This window comes from Anomaloglossus baeobatrachus, chromosome 1, assembly GCF_048569485.1.
Source record: "Anomaloglossus baeobatrachus isolate aAnoBae1 chromosome 1, aAnoBae1.hap1, whole genome shotgun sequence".
Classification (NCBI taxonomy): Eukaryota; Metazoa; Chordata; class Amphibia; order Anura; family Aromobatidae; genus Anomaloglossus; species Anomaloglossus baeobatrachus.
In genome coordinates this window covers 488,852,500-488,876,423 of record NC_134353.1, presented here as the reverse complement: position 1 = coordinate 488,876,423, position 23,924 = coordinate 488,852,500, and the positions used below count along the sequence as shown (strand labels likewise).

General features: G+C 45.3%; 1 protein-coding gene across 2 annotated transcripts in view; it reads right to left on the bottom strand.

The window, feature by feature from the left end:
* ANO8 (anoctamin 8) overlaps nucleotides 1–23,924 on the bottom strand; it is a 210,786-nt gene that overhangs the window by 26,042 nt on the left and 160,820 nt on the right. For both annotated transcript variants that reach the window (XM_075315516.1, XM_075315525.1), the window contains one exon: nucleotides 4,041–4,772. In XM_075315516.1, coding sequence (XP_075171631.1) covers nucleotides 4,041–4,772 — 732 coding nt within the window. The remainder of the gene's footprint in view (nucleotides 1–4,040; nucleotides 4,773–23,924) is intronic.

Genomic DNA, 23,924 nt, shown 5'->3' with positions numbered 1-23,924 from the left:
ATGGGGGAATTTCATGAGCAGGATGGATGGGGGCATTTCATGAGCAGGATGGATGGGGCGTTTCATGAGCAGGATGGATGGGGGCATTTCATGAGCAGGATGGATGGGGGCATTTCATGAGCAGGATGGATGGGGGCATTTCATGAGCAGGATGGATGGGGGCATTTCATGAGGAGGATGGATGGGGGCATTTCATGAGCAGGATGGATGGGGGTATTTCATGAGCAGGATGGATGGGGGCATTTCATGAGCAGGATGGATGGGGGCATTTCATGAGCAGGATGGATGGGGGTATTTCATGAGCAGGATGGATGAGGCATATCATGAGCAGGATGGATGGGGGCATTTCATGAGCAGGATGGATGGGGGTATTTCATGAGCAGGATGGATGGGGGCATATCATGAGCAGGATGGATGGGGCATTTCATGAGCAGGATGGATGGGGGCATTTCATGAGCAGGATGGATGGGGGCATTTCATGAGCAGGTTGGATGGGGGCATTTCATGAGCAGGATGGATGGGGGCATTTCATGAGCAGGATGGATGGGGGCATTTCATGAGCAGGATGGATGGGGGTATTTCATGAGCAGGATGGATGGGGGCATTTCATGAGCAGGATGGATGGGGGCATTTCATGAGCAGGATGGATGGGGGTATTTCATGAGCAGGATAGATGGGGGCATTTCATGAGCAGGATGGATGGGGGTATTTCATGAGCAGGATGGATGGGGGCATTTCATGAGCAGGATGGATGGGGCATATCATGAGCAGGATGGATGGGGGCATTTCATGAGCAGGATGGATGGGGGCATTTCATGAGCAGGATGGATGGGGGCATTTCATGAGCAGGATGGATGGGGGTATTTCATGAGCAGGATGGATGGGGGCATTTCATGAGCAGGATGGATGGGGGTATATCATGAGCAGGATGGATGAGGCATATCATGAGCAGGATGGATGGGGGCATTTCATGAGCAGGATGGATGGGGCATATCATGAGCAGGATGGATGGGGGTATTTCATGAGCAGGATGGATGGGGGCATTTCATGAGCAGGATGGATGGGGGCATTTCATGAGCAGGATGGATGGGGGCATTTCATGAGCAGGATGGATGGGGGTATTTCATGAGCAGGATGGATGGGGCATATCATGAGCAGGATGGATGGGGGTATTTCATGAGCAGGATGGATGGGGGCATTTCATGAGCAGGATGGATGGGGGCATTTCATGAGCAGGATGGATGGGGGCATTTCATGAGCAGGATGGATGGGGGCATTTCATGAGCAGGATGGATGGGGGTATTTCATGAGCAGGATGGATGAGGCATATCATGAGCAGGATGGATGGGGGCATTTCATGAGCAGGATGGATGGGGCATATCATAAGCAGGATGGATGGGGGTATTTCATGAGCAGGATGGATGGGGGCATTCCATGAGCAGGATGGATGGGGGCATATCATGAGCAGGATGGATGGGGGTATATCATGAGCAGGATGGATGGGGGCATTTCATGAGCAGGATGGATGGGGGCATTTCATGAGCAGGATGGATGGGGGTATTTCATGAGCAGGATGGATGAGGCATATCATGAGCAGGATGGATGGGGGCATTTCATGAGCAGGATGGATGGGGCATATCATAAGCAGGATGGATGGGGGCATATCATGAGCAGGATGGATGGGGGCATTTCATGAGCAGGATGGATGGGGGCATTTCATGAGCAGGATGGATGGGGGTATATCATGAGCAGGATGGATGGGGGTATTTCATGAGCAGGATGGATGGGGCATATCATGAGCAGGATGGATGGGGGTATATCATGAGCAGGATGGATGGGGGCATTTCATGAGCAGGATGGATGGGGGCATTTCATGAGCAGGATGGATGGGGGCATTTCATGAGCAGGATGGATGGGGGCATTTCATGAGCAGGATGGATGGGGGCATTTCATGAGCAGGATGGATGGGGGCATTTCATGAGCAGGATGGATGGGGGCATTTCATGAGCAGGATGGATGGGGGCATTTCATGAGCAGGATGGATGGGGGCATTTCATGAGCAGGATGGATGGGGGCATTTCATGAGCAGGATGGATGGGGGCATTTCATGAGCAGGATGGATGGGGGCATATCTTGAGCAGGATGGATGGGGGCATATCTTGAGCAGGATGGATGGGGGTATTTCATGAGCAGGATGGATGGGGGCATTTCATGAGCAGGATGGATAGGGGCATTTTATGAGCAGGATGGATGGGGGCATTTCATGAGCAGGATGGATGGGGGCATTTCATGAGCAGGATGGATGGGGGCATTTCATGAGCAGGATGGATGGGGGCATATCATGAGCAGGATGGATGGGGGCATATCATGAGCAGGATGGATGGGGGCATTTCATGAGCAGGATGGATGGGGGCATATCTTGAGCAGGATGGATGGGGCATATCTTGAGCAGGATGGATGGGGGCATTTCATGAGCAGGATGGATGGGGGCATTTCATGAGCAGGATGGATGGGGGCATTTCATGAGCAGGATGGATGGGGGCATTTTATGAGCAGGATGGATGGGGGCATTTCATGAGCAGGATGGATGGGGGCATATCATGAGCAGGATGGATGGGGGCATTTCATGAGCAGGATGGATGGGGGCATATCATGAGCAGGATGGATGGGGGCATATCATGAGCAGGATGGATGGGGGCATATCATGAGCAGGATGGATGGGGGTATATCATGAGCAGGATGGATGAGGGGTATATTATTAGCAGGATGGGGGGTATATGAGCAGGATCATATACAAGGCAGGAGGATCCTTATCAGAATGGGGTACCTTAGTAGAGAATTTGGGGACATTACCCCCATAACAATGTCAGCAGCAGATCCTCGCCCCATAACAGTGTGTCATGACCATATTTTTTGGTTAAAATTTTATTTTCCTATTTTCCTCCTCTAAAACCAGGGTGCGTCTTATGGTCAGGTGCGTCTTATAGTCCGAAAAATACGGTAGTGTACAGGAGAAGAGTGCATATAGTGACTTGACCATAGGTAATGATATTGGGGGTGGCATGAGGGTAGGACCATCAATACACTAAGCAAAAATAAAGACAAAGGCGTACATAATGTGCAAGTACACTAATGCAAAAAGCTTCACAGACAAGATGGAGGAATTAGAATTAATATTGTTGGGAAAACAAAACAAGGTTCAAAAGACTCTTGGCTGGCTGCAAAAAGCGTTCGTAACTTGAGGGTGCTATACTAAACATGCAGGGTGGCCAAACATTAGAATGAGCCCATAAAAATTTAAAAGATCAATATATATATATATATATATATATATATATATATATATATATATATATATATATATATATATATATATATATATATATATATATGTGTATTTTTTTTTTTTGCCTAAAATACAAAGGAAATGAGTCATCTATAAATTTATGCCTTTTAGAGATCATGTCATCTTCAACTTGCTTAACTGTTAAACAGTATTTTGATCAGGGGTGCCCAGACTTTTACATGCCACTGCATTTCACTTACACAATGATATACATTTACATCACACTGATCTGCTTTGATCGTGATGTAGAATGCGTTTAGGGTGATAGAGGGAGCTTTATCCTTTTGTCTAACCGCCTAGATGCTGCGATAGCTACTGACCACAACTTCTAAGGAGTACAGCAGTGCACACAGCTATGTAATACCAATAGTGGTTGTGGGGTTCAGCAGCACTACCTGGCACCAGTGTTTTTTCAGACATTTTTTTGGCCAGCCCAGTTTATGAAAAGTTATAAGGGTATATCATGTCATTGTGTATAACAGTTTGCGTGGTTCCCTATAATTAGTACTTGGGTAGCTTATAATATAATTCATTAAAAGCAGGCCATACATAAGAAACAATTATCTGCAGACCATTGGAACATCTGCCTATACTGTCATGTATAACACCACCACATTCTTAGGTGTTCTCACCAAGTTTAGCTTGATCCGATGAGAAATATCTTACATGTATGGTCAATCTTTAGTGATCTCACCTCATATTTCTTCATACAACTTTCAACCTCGGCTTGTGTCAGCTTTGTAGGATAATGGTCTTCTGGTGGGTCCATCCATGAATCTCTCTTCTGCTTTCTTACACTTTCTTCATCCTCTTCATACCCTTCTCTGGCCAACTCTTGTTCCACAATAAGTCTTTTCTTTTTTCTCCTATGTGGTCTCATCTTTACAGCAGTTTCTTGTTCTACCATATCTTGCAGTTCCGCAGTGATTTCTCGTTCATCTTCATCATCATCCCCCAACTGGAAAACTGATGCTGGGTCGCTGCCTTTCTCCATAAGTGTAGGACTCCCTTCCTGTAGAAATCCAATATCGTCATCCTGCTGAGACAAAATGCACTCTTCCATACGCTTTTCCTCTTTTTCTAAAAAGCTAACCCTCTTCAGTTTCAGCCCACAATCCATAATGCTTTCTTCTTCAAAATCATCTTCCTCAGAGACTCCATCCTCTTCCTCCTCTGGCACACCACAACCTCCATTTAAACATTTTTTCCGATTCCCAAAGCCAGGCTCTAGAGGATCTCCTGGAGTCCTTGCAGGCCGCTGAGGGAGTGCATACTTTTGCACAAGTCTTCTTAGTGCATACCGTACAAAGAGCAAAATAGATCTTGGGTTAATTTCTCCTTGCTGCACTTTCTGGTACAAGTGGGGTTGCGCGACTTCCTTCACATTCTGTAGGAACTGACGTATGACCAGGAGTGTGGCCAGCATCTATGGGGAAGAACACATAGGTAAAAAGTTACTTCAGAGTCTCCAAAAAAACCTGCTAATTCTTAAAGAATGCATCAGTACAATAAAATATCAATTTTTGCTTGGTGTACATTTATTGTAGGAATCCAGCGTTCAAATAACCACGCAACCAATGTCTTATGAATGAGAAAAATTGTTTGCGTGGAAGATCAAACCACTAATAACACTGGTCTACATTTGAAAAATATATTTTCTGCTGAACTAAATATTTTTGCTGGTTTACCCACATGAAAGGTGCTGATTACAGATAGGAAGTAAAACAAATATGCAATATGGAAAAATAAATCACAAATGAGAAATGTTTGATTAAAAAGGTTTTAAATTCAACTGTTAGGGGCAATAAGAAATGCTGAAGAAGCACTAGTACGTAATATATTAGTTTTCATGTATTTTGTCTAACCAAGAGAGCAATAATTGTGTAAAGTTTAATTGGGAAAAATATTCTCTTATTGGATGCTCTGGAATAGTTATGACATACATTATATCACAAAAGTAAGTACACTCCTCACATTATTGTAAATATTTTATTATATCTTTTCATGGGACAACACTGAAGATATGACACTTTGATACTATGTAAAGTAGTCAGTGTACAGCTTGTATAACAGTGTAAATATGATGTTCTCTCTAAATAACTGAACACACCGCCATTAGTGTCTAAACTGCTGGTAAAAAGTAAGTACACCCCCAAGTGAAAATGGACAAATTGTGCCCAAGGTGTCAATATTTTGTGTGGCCACTATTATTTTCAAGCACTGCCTTAACTCCCTTGGGAGTTCACTAGAGCGACTCTATTCCTCTTCCACTCCTCCATGATGACATTACGAAGCTGGTGGATGATAGAGACCTTCTGTTTGAGGATGCCCCACATATGCTCAATGGGGTTTAGGTCTAGCACCTTTATTCTCAGTTTCTTAGGGAGACAGTGGTTGGCTTGGAGGTGTGTTTGAGGTCACTATCTTGCAATACGGCAAAAATATGAGGGATATATTCACATTTGTCATATACTGTAATACAAGGGGCTACTGATAAGGTTTTGGCTTTACCCAGAAAGAAACGAGATAGGATGATGAAACTTTAAATTTATTCCGCACACTTTCCACTGATGTGAATACACTTCTTACATCGGTATTCCAAGTTCTATGAGCCTAGCAAAAAGTAGAATTTTGGTTGTGCCTCACACCAGGCATCCGTAGCAGCCATGGCATCAGAAATGGTGTGATATTTGGTACCCTTGAGGTGTTTCTTCGGGTATGGAAACAGATGATAGTCGGAGGAGCTAGATCTAGTGAATAAGGTGGGTGGGCAACCAGTTGGAAGCCCATCTCTGCCAGTTTTGCCGTGGTCGCTTGTGCAGTGTGAATGGAGGCGTTGTCTTGCAGGAACAAGATTCCTTTGGACAGCGTGCCGCGCTTTTTGGCCTTCAGAGCTGCCATCAATTAGTCTAAAAGTTCAATGTAATACCTTGCATTGATGGTGGAACTCTTTTGAAGGTAGTCCACTAGCAGCACGCCCTCCTTATCACAGAACACAGATGCCATCAACCTTAGTGGCTGATTTTTGCACCCTGGATGAGGAGAACCACTGTGTTTCCACTCTTGACTGCTCCTTGTTTTCAAGGTCATACAAATAAATCCAGGTCTCATACATAGTGACCAGTCAAACCAGGAAGTTCTCATCAGTCCAGAAACGCTGATAAATTGACCGGGAAGTTTTCACTCGCATGCTTTTCTGATCTGTTGTCAAACATTTGGAAACCCACTTTGCAGAAAACTTCCTCATCTCCAAATGTTCATGGATAATGACACAAACATGGGGATTTCACGGAAATCCCCATGATGTCTGCTATTGCTTTAGATGAAATTCGTCGATTCTCAGAATGAGGTTGTGCACAGCATCAATGATCTTCGGAACAACAACCACTCTCGGTCATCCAGGACATTCCTCATCATTGGTGCTGAAGTGGCCCGTTTTAAATTTGTCAATCCAGTTCTTAACTGTGGAAAGTAAAGGGCATTGATCCCCCAATATCTGCGACATATCGCCATGAATATCCTTTGCGGACTTTCCTTGCAGAAACAAGAATTTTATCCCTCCTCTGCTCTCAGTTGCTGTGAATATCGCATTAGACTTTGCCAACTTGTTTTCCCGCGTGCGTAAAAAACTGTTGCCATAAGCAACAAACACAAAATTTTGAAAACATATATTAGACACATAAGCCTTTCATGTGATGTAACATTCGTTACCATAGAAACAAAAAAGATCACAAAGCCAAAGACTTATCAGCAGCCCCTCGTAGTTAATAGTTGGGTGTTGTAAAACAACCATGAATGTAACAGAATATATCAGGATCATTCTTGTACTCTCAATAAACAGTTCAAGTGATGGATGACATATTCAACAAAAACCTTTTTAATGTAGTAAAATTTGCTCCTAGTTGTAAGCCTCTTGAAAGACTGAATGCTGCCGTTGGTTTTCATGCCGCTTATATAAATGTAAAATTCTGAAGTCGGCAGTTTTTAATTGCTTATTAAGCAGTCTTACTATTACTTATACCAATTGCATATCTAGCATTTATTTTTGAGTATTCAGCATATCTAAATAATATAATTACAATATTATTATATATAATTAGTGTTGAGCGAGTAGTTAACTATTCGTACTCGCTATGCTGCTAGCGAGTACTGTACGCTACTCGCATATTCGTTATGAGTAGCGGGCGCAATGTAAGTCAATGAAAAATACTCGCTAAGTAGCGAGTAACCCGAAAGCCGTACTTTCCGTGCGAGTAGCGAATAGTACGGCTTTCAGGTCACTCGCTACTTGGCTAGTATTTCCCATTGACTTACATTGTGCCAGCTACTCGTAACGAATATGCGAGTAGCGGACAGTACTCGCTAACAGCATAGCGAGTACGAATAGTTAACTACTCGCTCAACACTATATACAGTCATATGAAAAAGTTTGGGCACCCCTATTAATGTTAACCTTTTTTCTTTATAATAATTTGGGTTTTTGCAACAGCTATTTCAGTTTCATATATCTAATAACTGATGGACTGAGTAATATTTCTGGATTGAAATGAGGTTTATTGTACTAATAGAAAATGTGCAATCCGCATTTAAGCAAAATTTGACCGGTGCAAAAGTATGGGAACCTCAACATAAAAGTGACATTAATATTTTGTAGATCCTCCTTTTGCAAAAATAACAGCCTCTAGTCGCTTCCTGTAGCTTTTAATGAGTTCCTGGATCCTGGATGAAGGTATATTTGACCATTCCTGTTTACAAAACAATTCCAGTTCAGTTAAGTTTGATGGTCGCCAAGCATGGACAGCACGCTTCAAATCATCCCACAGATGTTCAATGATATTCAGGTCTGGGGACTGGGATGGCCATTCCAGAACATTGTAATTGTTCCTCTGCATGAATGCCTGAGTAGATTTGGAGCGGTGTTTTGGATCACTGTCTTGCTGAAATATCCGTCCCCTGCGTAACTTCAACTTCGTCACTGATTCTTGCACATTATTGTCAAGAATCTGCTGATACTGAGTTGAATCCATACGACCCTCAACTTTAACAAGATTCCCGGTGCCGGCATTGGCCACACAGCCCCAAAGCATGATGGAACCTCCACCAAATTTTACTGGGGGTAGCAAGTGCTTTTCTTGGAATGCCGTGTTTTTTTGCCTCCATGGATAACGCCTTTTTGTATGACCAAACAACTCAATCTTTGTTTCATCAGTCCACAGGACCTTCTTCCAAAATGTAACTGGCTTGTCCAAATGTTCTTTTGTATACCTCAGGCGACTGTTTGTGGCGTGCTTGCAGAAACGGCTTCTTTCGCATCACTCTCCCATACAGCTTCTCCTTGTGCAAAGTGTACTGTATTGTTGGCTGATGCACATTAACACCATCTGCAGCAAGATGATGCTGCAGGTCTTTGGAGGTGGTCTGTGGAGTGTCCTTGACTGTTCTCACCATTCTTCTTCTCTGCGTTTCTGATATTTTTCTTGGCCTGCCACTTCTGGGCTTAACAAGGACTGTACCTGTGTTCTTCCATTTCCTTACTATGTTCCTCACAGTGGAAACTGATAGTTTAAATCTCTGAGACAACTTTTTGTTTCCTTCCCCTGAACAACCATGTTGAATAATCTTTGTTTTCAGATCATTTGAGAGTTGTTTCGAGGAGCCCATGATGCCACTCATCATAGGAGATTCAAATAGGAGAACAACTTGTAAGTCGCAGCCTTAAATACCTTTTCTCATGATTGGATACACCTGCCTATGAAATTCAAAGCTCAATGAGTTACAAAACCAATTTAATGCTTTAGTAAGTCAGTAAAAAGTAGTTAGTTGTGTTCAAATCAAGAAATTGATAAGGGTGCCCATACTTTTGCACCGGTCAAATTTTGTTTAAATGCGGATTGCACATTTTCTGTTAGTACAATAAACCTCATTTCAATCAAGAAATATTACTCAGGCCATCAGTTATTAGATATATGAAACTGAAATAGCTGTTGCAAAAACCCAAATTGTTATAAAGAAAAAAGGTTAACATTAATAGGGGTGCCCAAACTTTTTCATATGACTGTATAATGTTACATTATTGCTGTAAGAGTTCATTAATAAATAGCATTTTGCGGAAACATTGGATGTGACTAGAGGAAACGGATGTGATTTTTTGATTCAACATACCAAAATTCATACAGATCACATTATCTTGTAGTCAGGACAATTGATGTAGAGCAGTGTAATAGTTGATAAGTATGAACAAGAGTCAATGTCACATTGTCATTTTTGTATTCATTAGTCCCTATTGAATAACCATGATTGTAGGCACCACTTATACATGATTGTCTAAAAATTAAAAGGCCTCTCTGTGTAGAGTAGATGCTATTATAGTTGTGCATCCAAGCTAGTCCTCGGTACTAAATAATCCTATAAAAAATGCCTACTTTTTTTCTAACTCATAAAGGTGACATTGGTGAAATCAACAAAGTATCTAGTGCTATACACTTTGTTAAAAAGGGCTCTATACCTTAAAGGGAATCTGTCACCAGGTTTTTGGTACCTCACCTGAGAGCAGCATACTAAAGGAAAGAGACCTTGATTACAGCTATATATCACTTAGATCACTGGGTGCAGCAGTTGTGACATGATCAGAGTTTTTAGATGTAGCAGAGGTCAGAAAGCTAACCCCACCCACACCGCAGCTCTCTCTGTAGGTTGTCTAATGACATTGAACTACTTATCAGGAGGAGGGGGAATGTGAGCTGTAGTCCCAGCAGTGATAATCTCCTGGTGATAAAACAACAGCACACTGCCTAATAAATGACACATCACTACAGTGATAGTCTTTATCCCCTGCTGTTGTTAGATTACATAGCCAATACCTGCTGACAGATTCCCTTTAAATAAGATCTGCAACTTCTTTTAAGGCCTCTTTCACACGTTCGTGAACAACCAGGCACGTTTTTCACGGACGTGTCAGAGGTGCGTTTTGCCCTCCGTGAGCCGTGTTTATTGCCTACGTGTGTTCTCCGTGTGTTATCCGTGATAACACACGGAGAACGAGAACTTTCTGCTCATCTGTCCCTGGCTTCGCTGTCCGTGGTGCTGATCTTCGGTCTCCGGTCCTGCCGACTCCCCGCTGCTGCTGCTGCTTCCGGCCGCAGTGAAGTGAATATTCAATTAGCATAATGAGCGGCGGTCGGCAGCAAATGACAGCAACGGCAGAGACAGGAGGGCAGGAGAAGGTGAGTAATGTTTTTTTTTTCTCGCAGACATGTCTTTTCTCTGGTGCGTGTCACACGGAACACATCCGTGTGGTCCGTATGTGTTATGTGTGACCCATTTGCATTCCATGTGACATCCGTGATGCCGGAGAGAAAACGGACAAGTTGCCGTGAGAAACACACGGACACACGTATGTACAGAACGGACACACGTTCCGTGCGTACATACGTGTATCCAAATCCATTAGAATACTTAGGTCTACGTGTGTACGTGTCTCCGGTACGTGCGGAAACTGACCAAACACGTACCGGAAGCACGTATGTGTGAAAGAGGCCTAACAGATATTTTACTACAAATTTGTATTCCCCATAAAATAGTCCTAAAGACATTCCCCTGTGCATTGTACATTTCTACCTGTCAATGTATGAATAAATGCAAACCTGGTTGTTACCGTTCACTCTGTGAATAATGTATGCGTGCCTCACATTATTAAGGGGAATCTGTCACCAGGTTTGTGCTACCCCATTAAAGAGCAGCATAATTTAGGAAAAGAGACCCTGACTCCAGTGATCTATCACTTAGACCCGCAACACACATCCGTATAATTTGTACATGTGCGGTACGTATTTGCACGTACCGGAGACACGTACACACAGAGACCCATGTTATTCAATGGTAGATGGCACACACACGTAAAATCACACGGAACGTGTGACCGTGTGGTAAGTACGTGTGTGCGCTTTTCTACACGGACGACATGTCCGTTTTTGGCCGGCAGCACGCAGGCATGGACCCGCTTTAGTCTATAGGTCCGTGCCTGCACGTACCGCACACGGAGTATGTCCGTGTTCAGCACGTTTTGTGCGTGTGCGTTTTTACACTAGCGATCTTATTTTTTGGGTTTTTTTTAAATTAAATTCAGTATACTTACCTTTTTTCCTGCTGTTCTCAGTCATACTTACATTGGCGCTCGTTTTTTTTCTTCCCCCGGCTCATACCGCTCCCCGATCACCAGCGCGGAAGTGTGTTTTAGGCCTTACTGAGCTGCTTGCTTTAGTTTTGATAAAATCACTGTTTTATCTACTGTAGATCTACCAGTTCTCTGAATGTGGAGTTGTATATATAAGATCCTACACCACTGATTGGCAGCTTGCTCTGTACACTGTACTTAGGTAGAAGGCTGATAATCAGTGGAAGGGATGGGGTTATAAAGAGATCATGAATGCTGAGGACTATGTGGCAGCAGGTTTACTAGACTTCTGGTGATAATCTCCTGATGAAAAAAAACCCTGTGATTTTATGAAAACTGACTTTGTAGCCCTGTAAGTGGCATCACTGGAATCTAGGTCTTTGTCTCTACATCATACTGCTCTCAGATTACATGGCAAAAACCTAGTGACAGATTCCCTTTAACACAAACTAGACTCGGTCAAATCGCAGTTGCAAGATCAAGAGACAGAGAAAAACTACTTATCAATAAAACATTCTAATACACAGAATGATTTTACGCTATAGATATAGGCATCTGAAGATAGCTACACAATTATGGTCACATACTGTATATGAATTAACCAAATGGTGAATGTTGAATAGGGGCTTAATGGGAACCTGTCAGCACGATTTTGTAATGTAAAGTAAAGACATGGCTGTAATGGTGCTGTAATGCAGAATAAATTAATACCCTTGGGGAAGAAATTTGCTTTGTGGTTCTTCTTTAATCACCATTTTAAGTTTTCTGTTAATTAGATTTAGGTGCACAGTGGCTGGACTGTACAGTGGGACATCTCCCTGTCTGTGATTCCCCAGCTCCTCCACCTGCTTCCGGTCTGTGAATGACCTGCATCTTCTGTTTGAGGTCTCAGCAGTGACCTGTAATTCCCAGACTGAAGCCAGGGGGAATCACAGACAGGGAGGAGAAGACCCAGTGTACAGTCCAGCCCCTGTTCACCGAAATCTATTTAGCAAAAAACTTCAAATGGTCATTAAAGAAGAACAACAAAGGGGAATTCATTACCAAAGGTATCAATTTAATCAGTATTACAGCACCATTACAGCAATGTTTTTACTTTATATTACAAAATTGTGCTAATAGGTTCTCTCTAAACAGATTAAATAGAGTCTGCCATCTCCAAAATACAATTTAAACTATGCAAATACTCATATAAGGGACTTGGCCCGATGAAAGAATCCATCCCTTCATAGGATAAATCTGTCCCCGCATCATGCAAAGAATGCTGCTTATTACCATATGCTATATTCAGTGCTTGGTGCACCCTCAGCATAGTTGAATAGATTTAGTGCACCGTTTTGCCACCGGAAGTGGGAAACTCACACTGCTCTCTCTGTTGACTCATGGCGCCGGTTTAGTCAGAGCCATCACTATTTCAAGAAATCTTTGTGTCTGTCTCTCCTTGGTAACTGATAGCACAGGTTTAACTGACTCAGGAGAAAGCTAACACTTGTGCTCACTTAACATTAGACGTTCCTAGATCAGAGTCCTCAGATAACTCTCTACAGCAGTGGAGTGGCTGCATGAGAAAGTGGTGTGTGTGTGTGTGTGTCTAGTGTAGGAATTCCAGTGGTCAGTGAACACAGACACCAGTTTTTTCTGGAGCCACTGTTGGAATGCTGTCAAACCCCAGAGAGAGGGACACCAAATTTCTCTGGAAACACAGCTGGAGTGCTGTCAATCCCCAGAGAGGTAAACACCAGCTTTCTCTGGAAACACAGCTGGAGCGCTGCCAATACCCAGAGAGGTAGACACCAGCTTTGTCTGGAAACACAGCTGGAGCGCTGTCAATACCCAGAGAGGTAGACACCAGCTTTGTCTGGAAACACAGCTGGAGCGCTGTCAATACCCAGAGAGGTAGACACCAGCTTTGTCTGGAAACACAGCTGGAGCGCTGTCAATACCCAGAGAGGTAGACACCAGCTTTCTCTGGAAACACAGCTGGAGCGCTGTCAATACCCAGAGAGGTAGACACCAGCTTTGTCTGGAAACATAGCTGGAGTGCTGTCAATCCCCAGAGAGGTAGACACCAGCTTTCTCTGGAAACACAGCTGGAGCGCTGTCAAACCCCAGAAAGATAGACACCAGCTTTCTCTGGAAACATAGCTGGAGTGCTGTCAATACCCAGAGAGGGAGACACCAGCTTTGTCTGGAAACACAGCTGGAGCGCTGTCAATCCCCAGAGAGGTAGACACCAGCTTTCTCTGGAAACACAGCTGGAGCGCTGTCAATCCCCAGAGAGGTAGACACCAGCTTTCTCTGGAAACACAGCCGGAGCACTGTCAAACCCCAGAGAGGTAGACACCAGCTTTCTCTGGCAAAACAGCTGGAGCGCTGTCAATACCCAGAGAGGGAGACACTAGCTTTCTCTGGAAACACAGCTGTGATGCTGTCAATCACCAGAGAGGTAGACACCAGCTTTCTCTGGAAACACAGCTGTAGTGCTGTCAATCACCAAGAGAGGTAGACACCAGCTTTGTCTGGAAACACAGCTATAGTGCTGTCAATCACAACGAGAGGGAGACACTAGCTTTCTCTGGAAACACAGCTATAGTGCTGTCAATCACCAAGAGAGGGAGACACCAGCTTTCTCTGGAAACACAGCTGTAGTGCTGTCAATCACCAAGAGAGGTAGACACCAGATTTCTCTGGAAACACAGCTGGAGCGCTGTCAATCCCCAGAGAGGTAGACACCAGCTTTCTCTGGCAACAGCTGGAGCGCTGTCAATACCCAGAGAGGTAGACACCAGCTTTCTCTGGAAACACAGCTGGAGCGCTGTCAATCCCCAGAGAGCACAACACATATCAACGTGAACACACTGGGTAAAACTGCACTTCCCCTAGGCTAACCCTCACAAAACTGATAATTCTGCCTACCAACGAAGGTTTTTCATCCTAAATTAATTTGTGCCCCCATTCAATGGTGGCTGACCCTCAATTGCATTTGTTAAGACTACCACTTTGACACAACCAAAAGAATCATTAAACTAGAAGTTTCTAGGCAGGATAAAAAAGGGTACTTATCCTGGGTAGGTGCAGAGCAAATCATGCCCCGTCTCAACGCATTTCCCACTTGTGGGGTTATCAGGAGGCCATGATGTAAGGAAAGATGAAATTGATGGAGTCCATCTTACGTAGTGGACCACTTTATACAGAAAAGATATGATTTGCAAAGGGACTAAAGGGTACTTTACACACTGCGACATCGCTAGCAATCTCATTAGCGATGTGACACGCCAGATCGCAGATGCGTTCTTCCGAGATCGCACATACAGTGCCTACAAGTAGTATTCAACCCCCTGCAGATTTAGCAGGTTTGATAAGATGCAAATAAGTTAGAGCCTGCAAACTTCAAACAACAGCAGGATTTATTAACAGATGCATAAATCTTACAAACCAACAAGTTATGTTGCTCAGTTAAATTTTAATAAATTTTCAACATAAAAGTGTGGGTCAATTATTATTCAACCCCTAGGTTTAATATTTTGTGGAATAACCCTTGTTTGCAATTACAGCTAATAATCGTCTTTTATAAGACCTGATCAGGCCGGCACAGGTCTCTGGAGTTATCTTGGCCCACTCCTGCATGCAGATCTTCTCCAAGTTATCTAGGTTCTTTGGGTGTCTCATGTAGACTTTAATCTTGAGCTCCTTCCACAAGTTTTCAATTGGGTTAAGGTCAGGAGACTGACTAGGCCACTGCAACACCTTGATTTTTTCCCTCTTGAACCAGGCCTTGGTTTTCTTGGCTGTGTGCTTTGGGTCGTTGTCTTGTTGGAAGATGAAATAACGACCCATCTTAAGATCCTTGATGGAGGAGCGGAGGTTCTTGGCTAAAATCTCCAGGTAGGCCGTGCTATCCATCTTCCCATGGATGCGGACCAGATGGCCAGGCCCCTTGGCTGAGAAACAGCCCCGCAGCATGATGCTGCCACCACCATGCTTGACTGTAGGGATGGTATTCTTGGGGTCGTATGCAGTGCCATCCAGTCTCCAAACGTCACGTGTGTGGTTGGCACCAAAGATCTCGATCTTGGTCTCATCAGACCAGAGAACCTTGAACCAGTCTGTCTCAGAGTCCTCCAAGTGATCATGAGCAAACTGTAGATGAGCCTTGACATGACGCTTTGAAAGTATAGGTACCTTACGGGCTCGTCTGGAACGGAGACCATTGCGGTGGAGTACGTTACTTATGGTATTGACTGAAACCAATGTCCCCACTGCCATGAGATCTTCCCGGAGCTCCTTCCTTGTTGTCCTTGGGTTAGCCTTGACTCTTCGGACAAGCCTGGCCTCGGCACGGGTGGAAACTTTCAAAGGCTGCCCAGGCCGTGGAAGGCTAACAGTAGTTCTATAAGCCTTCCACTTCCAGATGATGCTCCCAACAGTGGAGACAGGTAGGCCCAACTCCTTGGAAAGGGTTTTGTACCCCTTGCCAGCCTTGTGACCCTCCACGATCTTGTCTCTGATGGCCTTGGAATGCTCCTTTGTCTTTCCCATGTTGACCAAGTATGAGTGCTGTTCACAAGTTTGGGGAGGGTCTTAATTAGTCAGAAAAGGCTGGAAAAAGAGATAATTAATCCAAACATGTGAAGCTCATTGTTCTTTGTGCCTGAAATACTTCTTAATACTTTAGGGGAACCAAACAGAATTCTGGTGGTTTGAGGGGTTGAATAATAAATGACCCTCTGAATAAACTTTTCTCAATTTAAAAAAAAAAAAAAGAAATAACATTCTTTTTTGCTGCAGTGCATTTCACACTTCCAGGCTGATCTACAGTCCAAATGTCACAATGCCAAGTCAATTCCGAATGTGTAAACCTGCTAAATCTGCAGGGGGTTGAATACTACTTGTAGGCACTGTAGGTAATTTCTTTATCACCGGTCACATCTGCGATCTGGCGTGTCACATCGCTAATGAGATCGCTAGCGATGTCGCAGTGTGTAAAGTACCCTTAAGTCACCTACAACTGCGTGCTTAGATTAAATTTGTCTTGGGGTACAGACTCTCTTTAAAAGAATTATCCAAGATTTAAAAAAAAAAAAAAAAAATGCACAAAAATAATCTCACCTGCTGATTCTTGCCTCTTGTGCACCGCCGCTCCAGTGCCTTATCAGTCATTATGAACTGTCCGAAAATGATCATTAGACTCAGCAGCACTGATTAGGCCACCATCAATGCTGAGGTCAGTGATTGGCTGTAGCAGCCACATGTGTATGAATGTCTGTACTTCTGGATAGTTCACAATCACTGATAGGACCACTGGAACAGTGGAGCTGGAGTAAAGCTGGGTTTACACGCTGCAACATCGCAAAGGACATCGCTGTAACGTCACCGGTTTGGTGACGCAATAGCGACCTCCCTAAGTCTCTGCTAAGTCTCTGGTGAGCGTTCAAACAGGCAAACCTGGCCAACAACTCAACAGCGATCCGGACCTGCAGAGCGACCTAGCTGGTTGTTGGGGACGTTGATAAGCAGCCTTTTGAAAGGGAAGTTGCTAACAAAGTCGCTGAAAAGGCTTCACACACTGTAACTTCATGCTGCACAGCGGGAAACAAAGGACCTAGGAATGGTCCTGAACGATTTGTAACGATTACAACTTCACAGCAGGGGCCAGGTCGCTGATAGGATTCACACACTGCAACATCGCAAACAACATCACTATTGCGTCACAAAACCGGTGACGTTACAGCGATGTCGTTTGAGATGTTGCAGTGTGTAAACCCAGCTTAAAGGGGAAATTAGCAGGTAAAGTTGTCATTTTATTGCATCCCTACTAAAGCTCTGCTGAGATAGAAAGTCAATCTTTCCACTGTTTCTGTACATTCATTTGCATATATATGCTTTGCTGGAATATTGACTATAAACTGTTAAGATTTCAGCATGGCAAAAGACATTAACTATTTACCCTAGGGGGATCACTGAAGCTGATACTCTGCAGCACATGTTGTATGTGGTGGTAGTGTGCCCTTTTTGTGGAGTGATTCTCCACTCAGATGGCGGTGGTAGAAGGCATGCACATGATGCAAAGATGTCATTAAGGCTAATTTCACACATCAGTTTTTTGCAATCAGGCACAATCCGGTTTGTGCCTGATGCAACGGATCCATATCAGAGTGTGTAAAAACTGATGCAACGGATCTGGTAAAAAAAACGGATCCGTTTTTTTTTTTTTTATTAAAGCTGAGAGAGAGAGACCCCATCATCATTGCACACGCAGGCACTCCAGCACGTATCATCACTGCACATACACCGGCACTCCCGCACGCATCATCACTGCACATACACCGGCACTCCAGCACGTATCATCACTGCACATACACCGGCACTCCCACACGCATCATCACTGCACATACACCGGCACTCCAGCACGTATCATCACTGCACATACACCGGCACTCCCGCACGCATCATCACTGCACATACACCGGCACTCCCGCACGCATCATCAACGCACATACACCGGCACTCCAGCACGTATCATCACTGCACATACACCGGCACTCCCGCACGCATCATCACTGCACATACACCGGCACTTCCGCACGCATCATCACTGCACATACACCGGCACTCCCGCACGTATCATCACCGCACATACACCGGCACTCCCACACGCACCATCACTGCACATACACCGGCACTCCCGCACGCATCATCAACGCACATACACCGACACTCCTACACGTATCATTACCGCACATACACCGGCACTCCCGCACGCACCATCACTGCACATACACCGGCACTCCCGCACACATCATCACTGCACATACACCGGCACTCCCGCACGCATCATCACCGCACATACACTGGCACTCCCGCATGCATCATCACCGCACATATACCGGAACTCCCGCACGCATCATCACTGCACATATACCGGCACTCCCGCATGCATCATCACTGCACATACACCGGCACTCCCGCACGCATCATCACCGCACATATACCAGCACTCCCGCACGCATCATCACTGCACATACACCGGCACTCCCGCACGCATCATCACTGCACATAAACCGGCACTCCCGCACGTATCATCACCGCACATTCACCGGCACTCCCGCACGCATCATCACTGCACATACACCGGTACTCCCGCACGCATCATCACCGCACATATACTGGCACTCCCGCACGCATCATCACCGCACATATACCGGCACTCCCGCACGCATCATCACCGCACATACACCGGCACTCCCGCACGCATCATCACTGCACATACACCGGCACTCCCGCACGCATCATCACTGCACATATACCGGCACTCCCGCACGCATCATCACCGCACATACACCGGCACTCCCGCACGCATCATCACTGCACATACACCGGCACTCCCGCACGCATCATCACCGCACATACACCGGCACTCCCGCACGCATCATCACTGCACATACACCGGCACTCCCGCACGTATCATCACCGCACATACACCGGCACTCCTGCACGCATCATCACCGCACATACCGTTGAGCTCCCCATAACGTTGAGCTCCCCATCCTGAGAATACCAGCCTTCAGCCGTGTGGCTTTATCTTGGCTGGTATCAAAATTGAGGGGGACCGCACGCGTTTTTTTAAATTTATTTATTTATTTATTTTACTGCAATATATAGACCCGCCCACCGGCGGCTGTGATTGGTTGCAGTGAGACAGCTGTCACTCAGCGTGGGTGCGTGTCTGACTGCAACCAATCATAGGCACCAGTGGGCGGGGAAAGCAGTGAATACGAGATTGAATAATGGGCGGCCGCGTCATTTTCAAATCAGGAGAAGCCGCCAGCAGTGTGACAGCCCTGCAGCGCCGCGATGGTGATCGGTGAGTGGGTGAGCGTGAGTGAGTGAGTCAGTGAGTGAGTGAGTGTGAGGCTGGAAACACACTTATGCGTGTAAAATCGGTCCGACTTGCCGATTTTAGTTCATGATAGGTCAGTGTGCAATGCAAGTGCGATGCTTTTTTTTAATTGTTTCCAGGCTAGCAAAGCGTGTGTAATGCGTGTGTGATCCGTGCGTGATCCTTTTTTTTTCTCAGCAGCTGTCATCTGCCATTCAGCTCTGCTACAGTCAGGGCCAGAAATATTTGGACAGTGACACAAGTTTTGTTATTTTAGCTGTTTACAAAAACATGTTCAGAAATACAATTATATATATAATATGGGCTGAAAGTGCACACTCCCAGCTGCAATATGAGAGTTTTCACATCCAAATCGGAGAAAGGGTTTAGGAATCATAGCTCTGTAATGCATAGCCTCCTCTTTTTCAAGGGACCAAAAGTAATTGGACAAGGGACTCTAAGGGCTGCAATAACTCTGAAGGTGTCTCCCTCGTTAACCTGTAATCAATGAAGTAGTTAAAAGGTCTGGGGTTGATTACAGGTGTGTGGTTTTGCATTTGGAAGCTGTTGCTGTGACCAGACAACATGCGGTCTAAGGAACTCTCAATTGAGGTGAAGCAGAACATCCTGAGGCTGAAAAAAAAGAAAAAATCCATCAGAGAGATAGCAGACATGCTTGGAGTAGCAAAATCAACAGTTGGGTACATTCTGAGAAAAAAGGAATTGACTGGTGAGCTTGGGAACTCAAAAAGGCCTGGGCGTCCACGGATGACAACAGTGGTGGATGATCGCCGCATACTTTCTTTGGTGAAGAAGAACCCGTTCACAACATCAACTGAAGTCCAGAACACTCTCAGTGAAGTAGGTGTATCTGTCTCTAAGTCAACAGTAAAGCGAAGACTCCATGAAAGTAAATACAAAGGGTTCACATCTAGATGCAAACCATTCATCAATTCCAAAAATAGACAGGCCAGAGTTAAATTTGCTGAAAAACACCTCATGAAGCCAGCTCAGTTCTGGAAAAGTATTCTATGGACAGATGAGACAAAGATCAACCTGTACCAGAATGATGGGAAGAAAAAAGTTTGGAGAAGAAAGGGAACGGCACATAATCCAAGGCACACCACATCCTCTGTAAAACATGGTGGAGGCAACGTGATGGCATGGGCATGCATGGCTTTCAATGGCACTGGGTCACTTGTGTTTATTGATGACATAACAGCAGACAAGAGTAGCCGGATGAATTCTGAAGTGTACAGGGATATACTTTCAGCCCAGATTCAGCCAAATGGCGCAAAGTTGATCGGACGGCGCTTCATAGTACAGATGGACAATGACCCCAAGCATACAGCCAAAGCTACCCAGGAGTTCATGAGTGCAAAAAAGTGGAACATTCTGCAATGGCCAAGTCAATCACCAGATCTTAACCCAATTGAGCATGCATTTCACTTGCTCAAATCCAGACTTAAGACGGAAAGACCCACAAACAAGCAAGACCTGAAGGCTGCGGCTGTAAAGGCCTGGCAAAGCATTAAGAAGGAGGAAACCCAGCGTTTGGTGATGTCCATGGGTTCCAGACTTAAGGCAGTGATTGCCTCCAAAGGATTCGCAACAAAATATTGAAAATAAAAATATTTTGTTTGGGTTTGATTTATTTGTCCAATTACTTTTGACCTCCTAAAATGTGGAGTGTTTGTAAAGAAATGTGTACAATTCCTACAATTTCTATCAGATATTTTTGTTCAAACCTTCAAATTAAACGTTACACTCTGCACTTGAATTCTGTTGTAGAGGTTTCATTTCAAATCCAATGTGGTGGCATGCAGAGCCCAACTCGCGAAAATTGTGTCACTGTCCAAATATTTCTGGACCTAACTGTACATGGCCACTGACAGCAGCCACAGACAGAGCCATGTAGCAGAGTTGAATAGCCGCTGACAGCAGACACAGACAGAGCCATGTAGCAGAGCTGAATGGCCGCTGACAGCAGACACAGATAGAGCCGCACGATCAGAATGAAGTCGGATGAACGTCACCCGACTTCATTGTCATCCCGCGGCTCTGTCTGTGTGGCATGGCCTGATTTTCGGCCACCGGTGAAGGTCTCAACGATGACTGCAAATCCCCTGAGTGACTTAAGTGATCGGCGCTATCAGCGGTGCCGTCACTGAGGTTACCCGTGGCCACAGCTGAAGTCCTCCCGCTGAGATCTTTGGCCGCGGGTAACCTTTGTGATGTCATTGCTGATAGCGCGACTCCCTTCAGTCACTACGGGGAGCTCACAGAGAGCGGTCGTGGTCTGTGACCGCTCTCTGTCAGCTTCCGATGTAGCAGAGCTGACAGCGTCGAGGGACCTCTGTGGATTACGTCGGACATGGAAGGGTATTTGGGGTCTTGAATAAAGTGGTGAAAGAGGTTGTTTTTTTTGTTATTTCTTTCAAATAAAGGATTTTTGTGTGTATGTCTTCATTTTCTTAATCTTACAGGTTAATCATGGAAGGTATCTCGGCGAGACGCTTGCCATGATTAATCTAGGACTTAGTGGCAGCTATGGGCTGCTGCCATTAACTCCTTATTACCTCGATTGCCACCGCACCAGGGCAATTCGGGATGGCCAGGTACAGTCCTGGGACAGTCGCATCTAATGGATGCGGCTATTCCGGGCGGCTGCTGGCTGATATTGTTAGGGTGGGGGGCTTCCCATAACGTGGGGCTCCCCATCCTGAGAATACCAGCCTGCAGCCGTGTGGCTTTACCCTGGCTGGTATTAAAATTGGGGGGAACCACACGCTGTTTTTTATAAATTATTATTTTTTTTTTTACTGCATTATATAGATCCGCCCACCGGCAGCTGTGATTGGTTGCAGTGAAACAGCTGTCACTCAGCGGTGGGGCGTGTCTGACTGCATCCAATCATAGGCGCCAGTGGGCGGGGAAAGCAGGGAATATGAGATTGAATAATGAGCGGCCGGCTTTTTCAAAGAGGAGAGGCCGCCGGAGCAGTCTGAACGCCGTGCAGCGCCGCGCCGGTGATCGGTGAGTATCAAAGAGGGGGGAAGAGGGATAGACTGACATGGACAGAGAGAGAGACCAACAGAGAGAGAGACAGACTGACAGAGAGAGAATAGAGACCGAGAGGGAGAGACCGACTGACATTAATCGCATGTTTCTCAAAACACTGGAAATGAGTGAGGTCTCACAATGTGGGTCAATCTCTTCTAGAGTTGCATTGGAGAGACTCGCGCGAGAAACTGTCCAAAACACAGCATGCTGCGATTTTTTTCTCAGTCCGATTTGGACTGAGAAAAAAATAGCAGATGGGAGCTTCCTCATTGTTTAACATGTGTCTGAGTGCAATGCGAGAATTTCTCGCATTGCACTACTGCGAGAAAATCGCAAGTGAGAAGCCCGCCTGAGAGAGAGAGAGGCTGGGGCCACACGGGGCACTACTGCCATGCTCGCATGACACTCGGCTCGCGCTGGCAGCACAGCAGGAGCCGAGTGTCATGCTAGTATCCCTGCGACTGTGGTCCGACCGTGCGAGCGGACCTTAGCTACGGGGGGCGGGTCAGCGCTGCGGAGGGGCGGGCTGGCACGGAGGAGGGAAAGGTGGGATTTCTCTCCCTCTCTCCTCTGTAGCCGGCTATTGCGATTCTCGCTCTGCACGCATGGTACACTGGTGTACCGCGAGTGCAGTGTGATTTTTCTCTCGCCCCATTCACTTGAATGGGGGCGAGAGAAAAGAGTTTCGCCTTACAATCGCAGCATGCTGCGATTGTTTTCTCGGTCCGATTAGGACTGAAAAAATAATCGCTCATGTGCGCAGACACACTGGCTAGAATTGGTCCGAGTGGAATGTGATGTTTTATCACACTCAACTCGCACTGATTTTCTTAGGCCAGAGAGAGAGAGAGATTTTCTGACAAGCAATGAATTTATATCACTTCTGGGCATGCACAGAAGTAAAAACCGAATCCGGTACATGCTTCCGGCATTTGATGCATGCCACCGGATTCGGCGTGCACAGACTTTCATTATGCACCATGCCGCACGGCGCCGCACCCGGTGCGATGCGTTTTTTTGTCAGAGACAAAAAACGTTACAAGAGACGTTCCATCGGCCGCCGCATTAGCCAATTATGGATCCGGATGCAACGCAAGGCCATCAGGCACAATCCGGCACTAATACAAATCAATGGGGATAAAACTGATCCGGTGCCGGATCCGTTTTATCCGTTTTTTCCGGATTGTGCCTGATGGAAAAAAACTGATGTGTGAAAGTAGCCTTAAACAGCTTTACTCACAGTGAGGCAACAAGATTGATAGCTGCACAATCTAAATAAGGCAACAGGTTTGATGGTAATGGTGTCCTACAGTAATTTGTATAGCAATTTGTATATTTGTGGCCCACTCATAGCTACCATAGAACAATCTCTCACATGTATGTAGCACTACTGTTGAGGATAAAGAATTGAGTATCCAAAAATACTTAATTCAGCCATTTCATAGACTCAGTTATATAGTTCA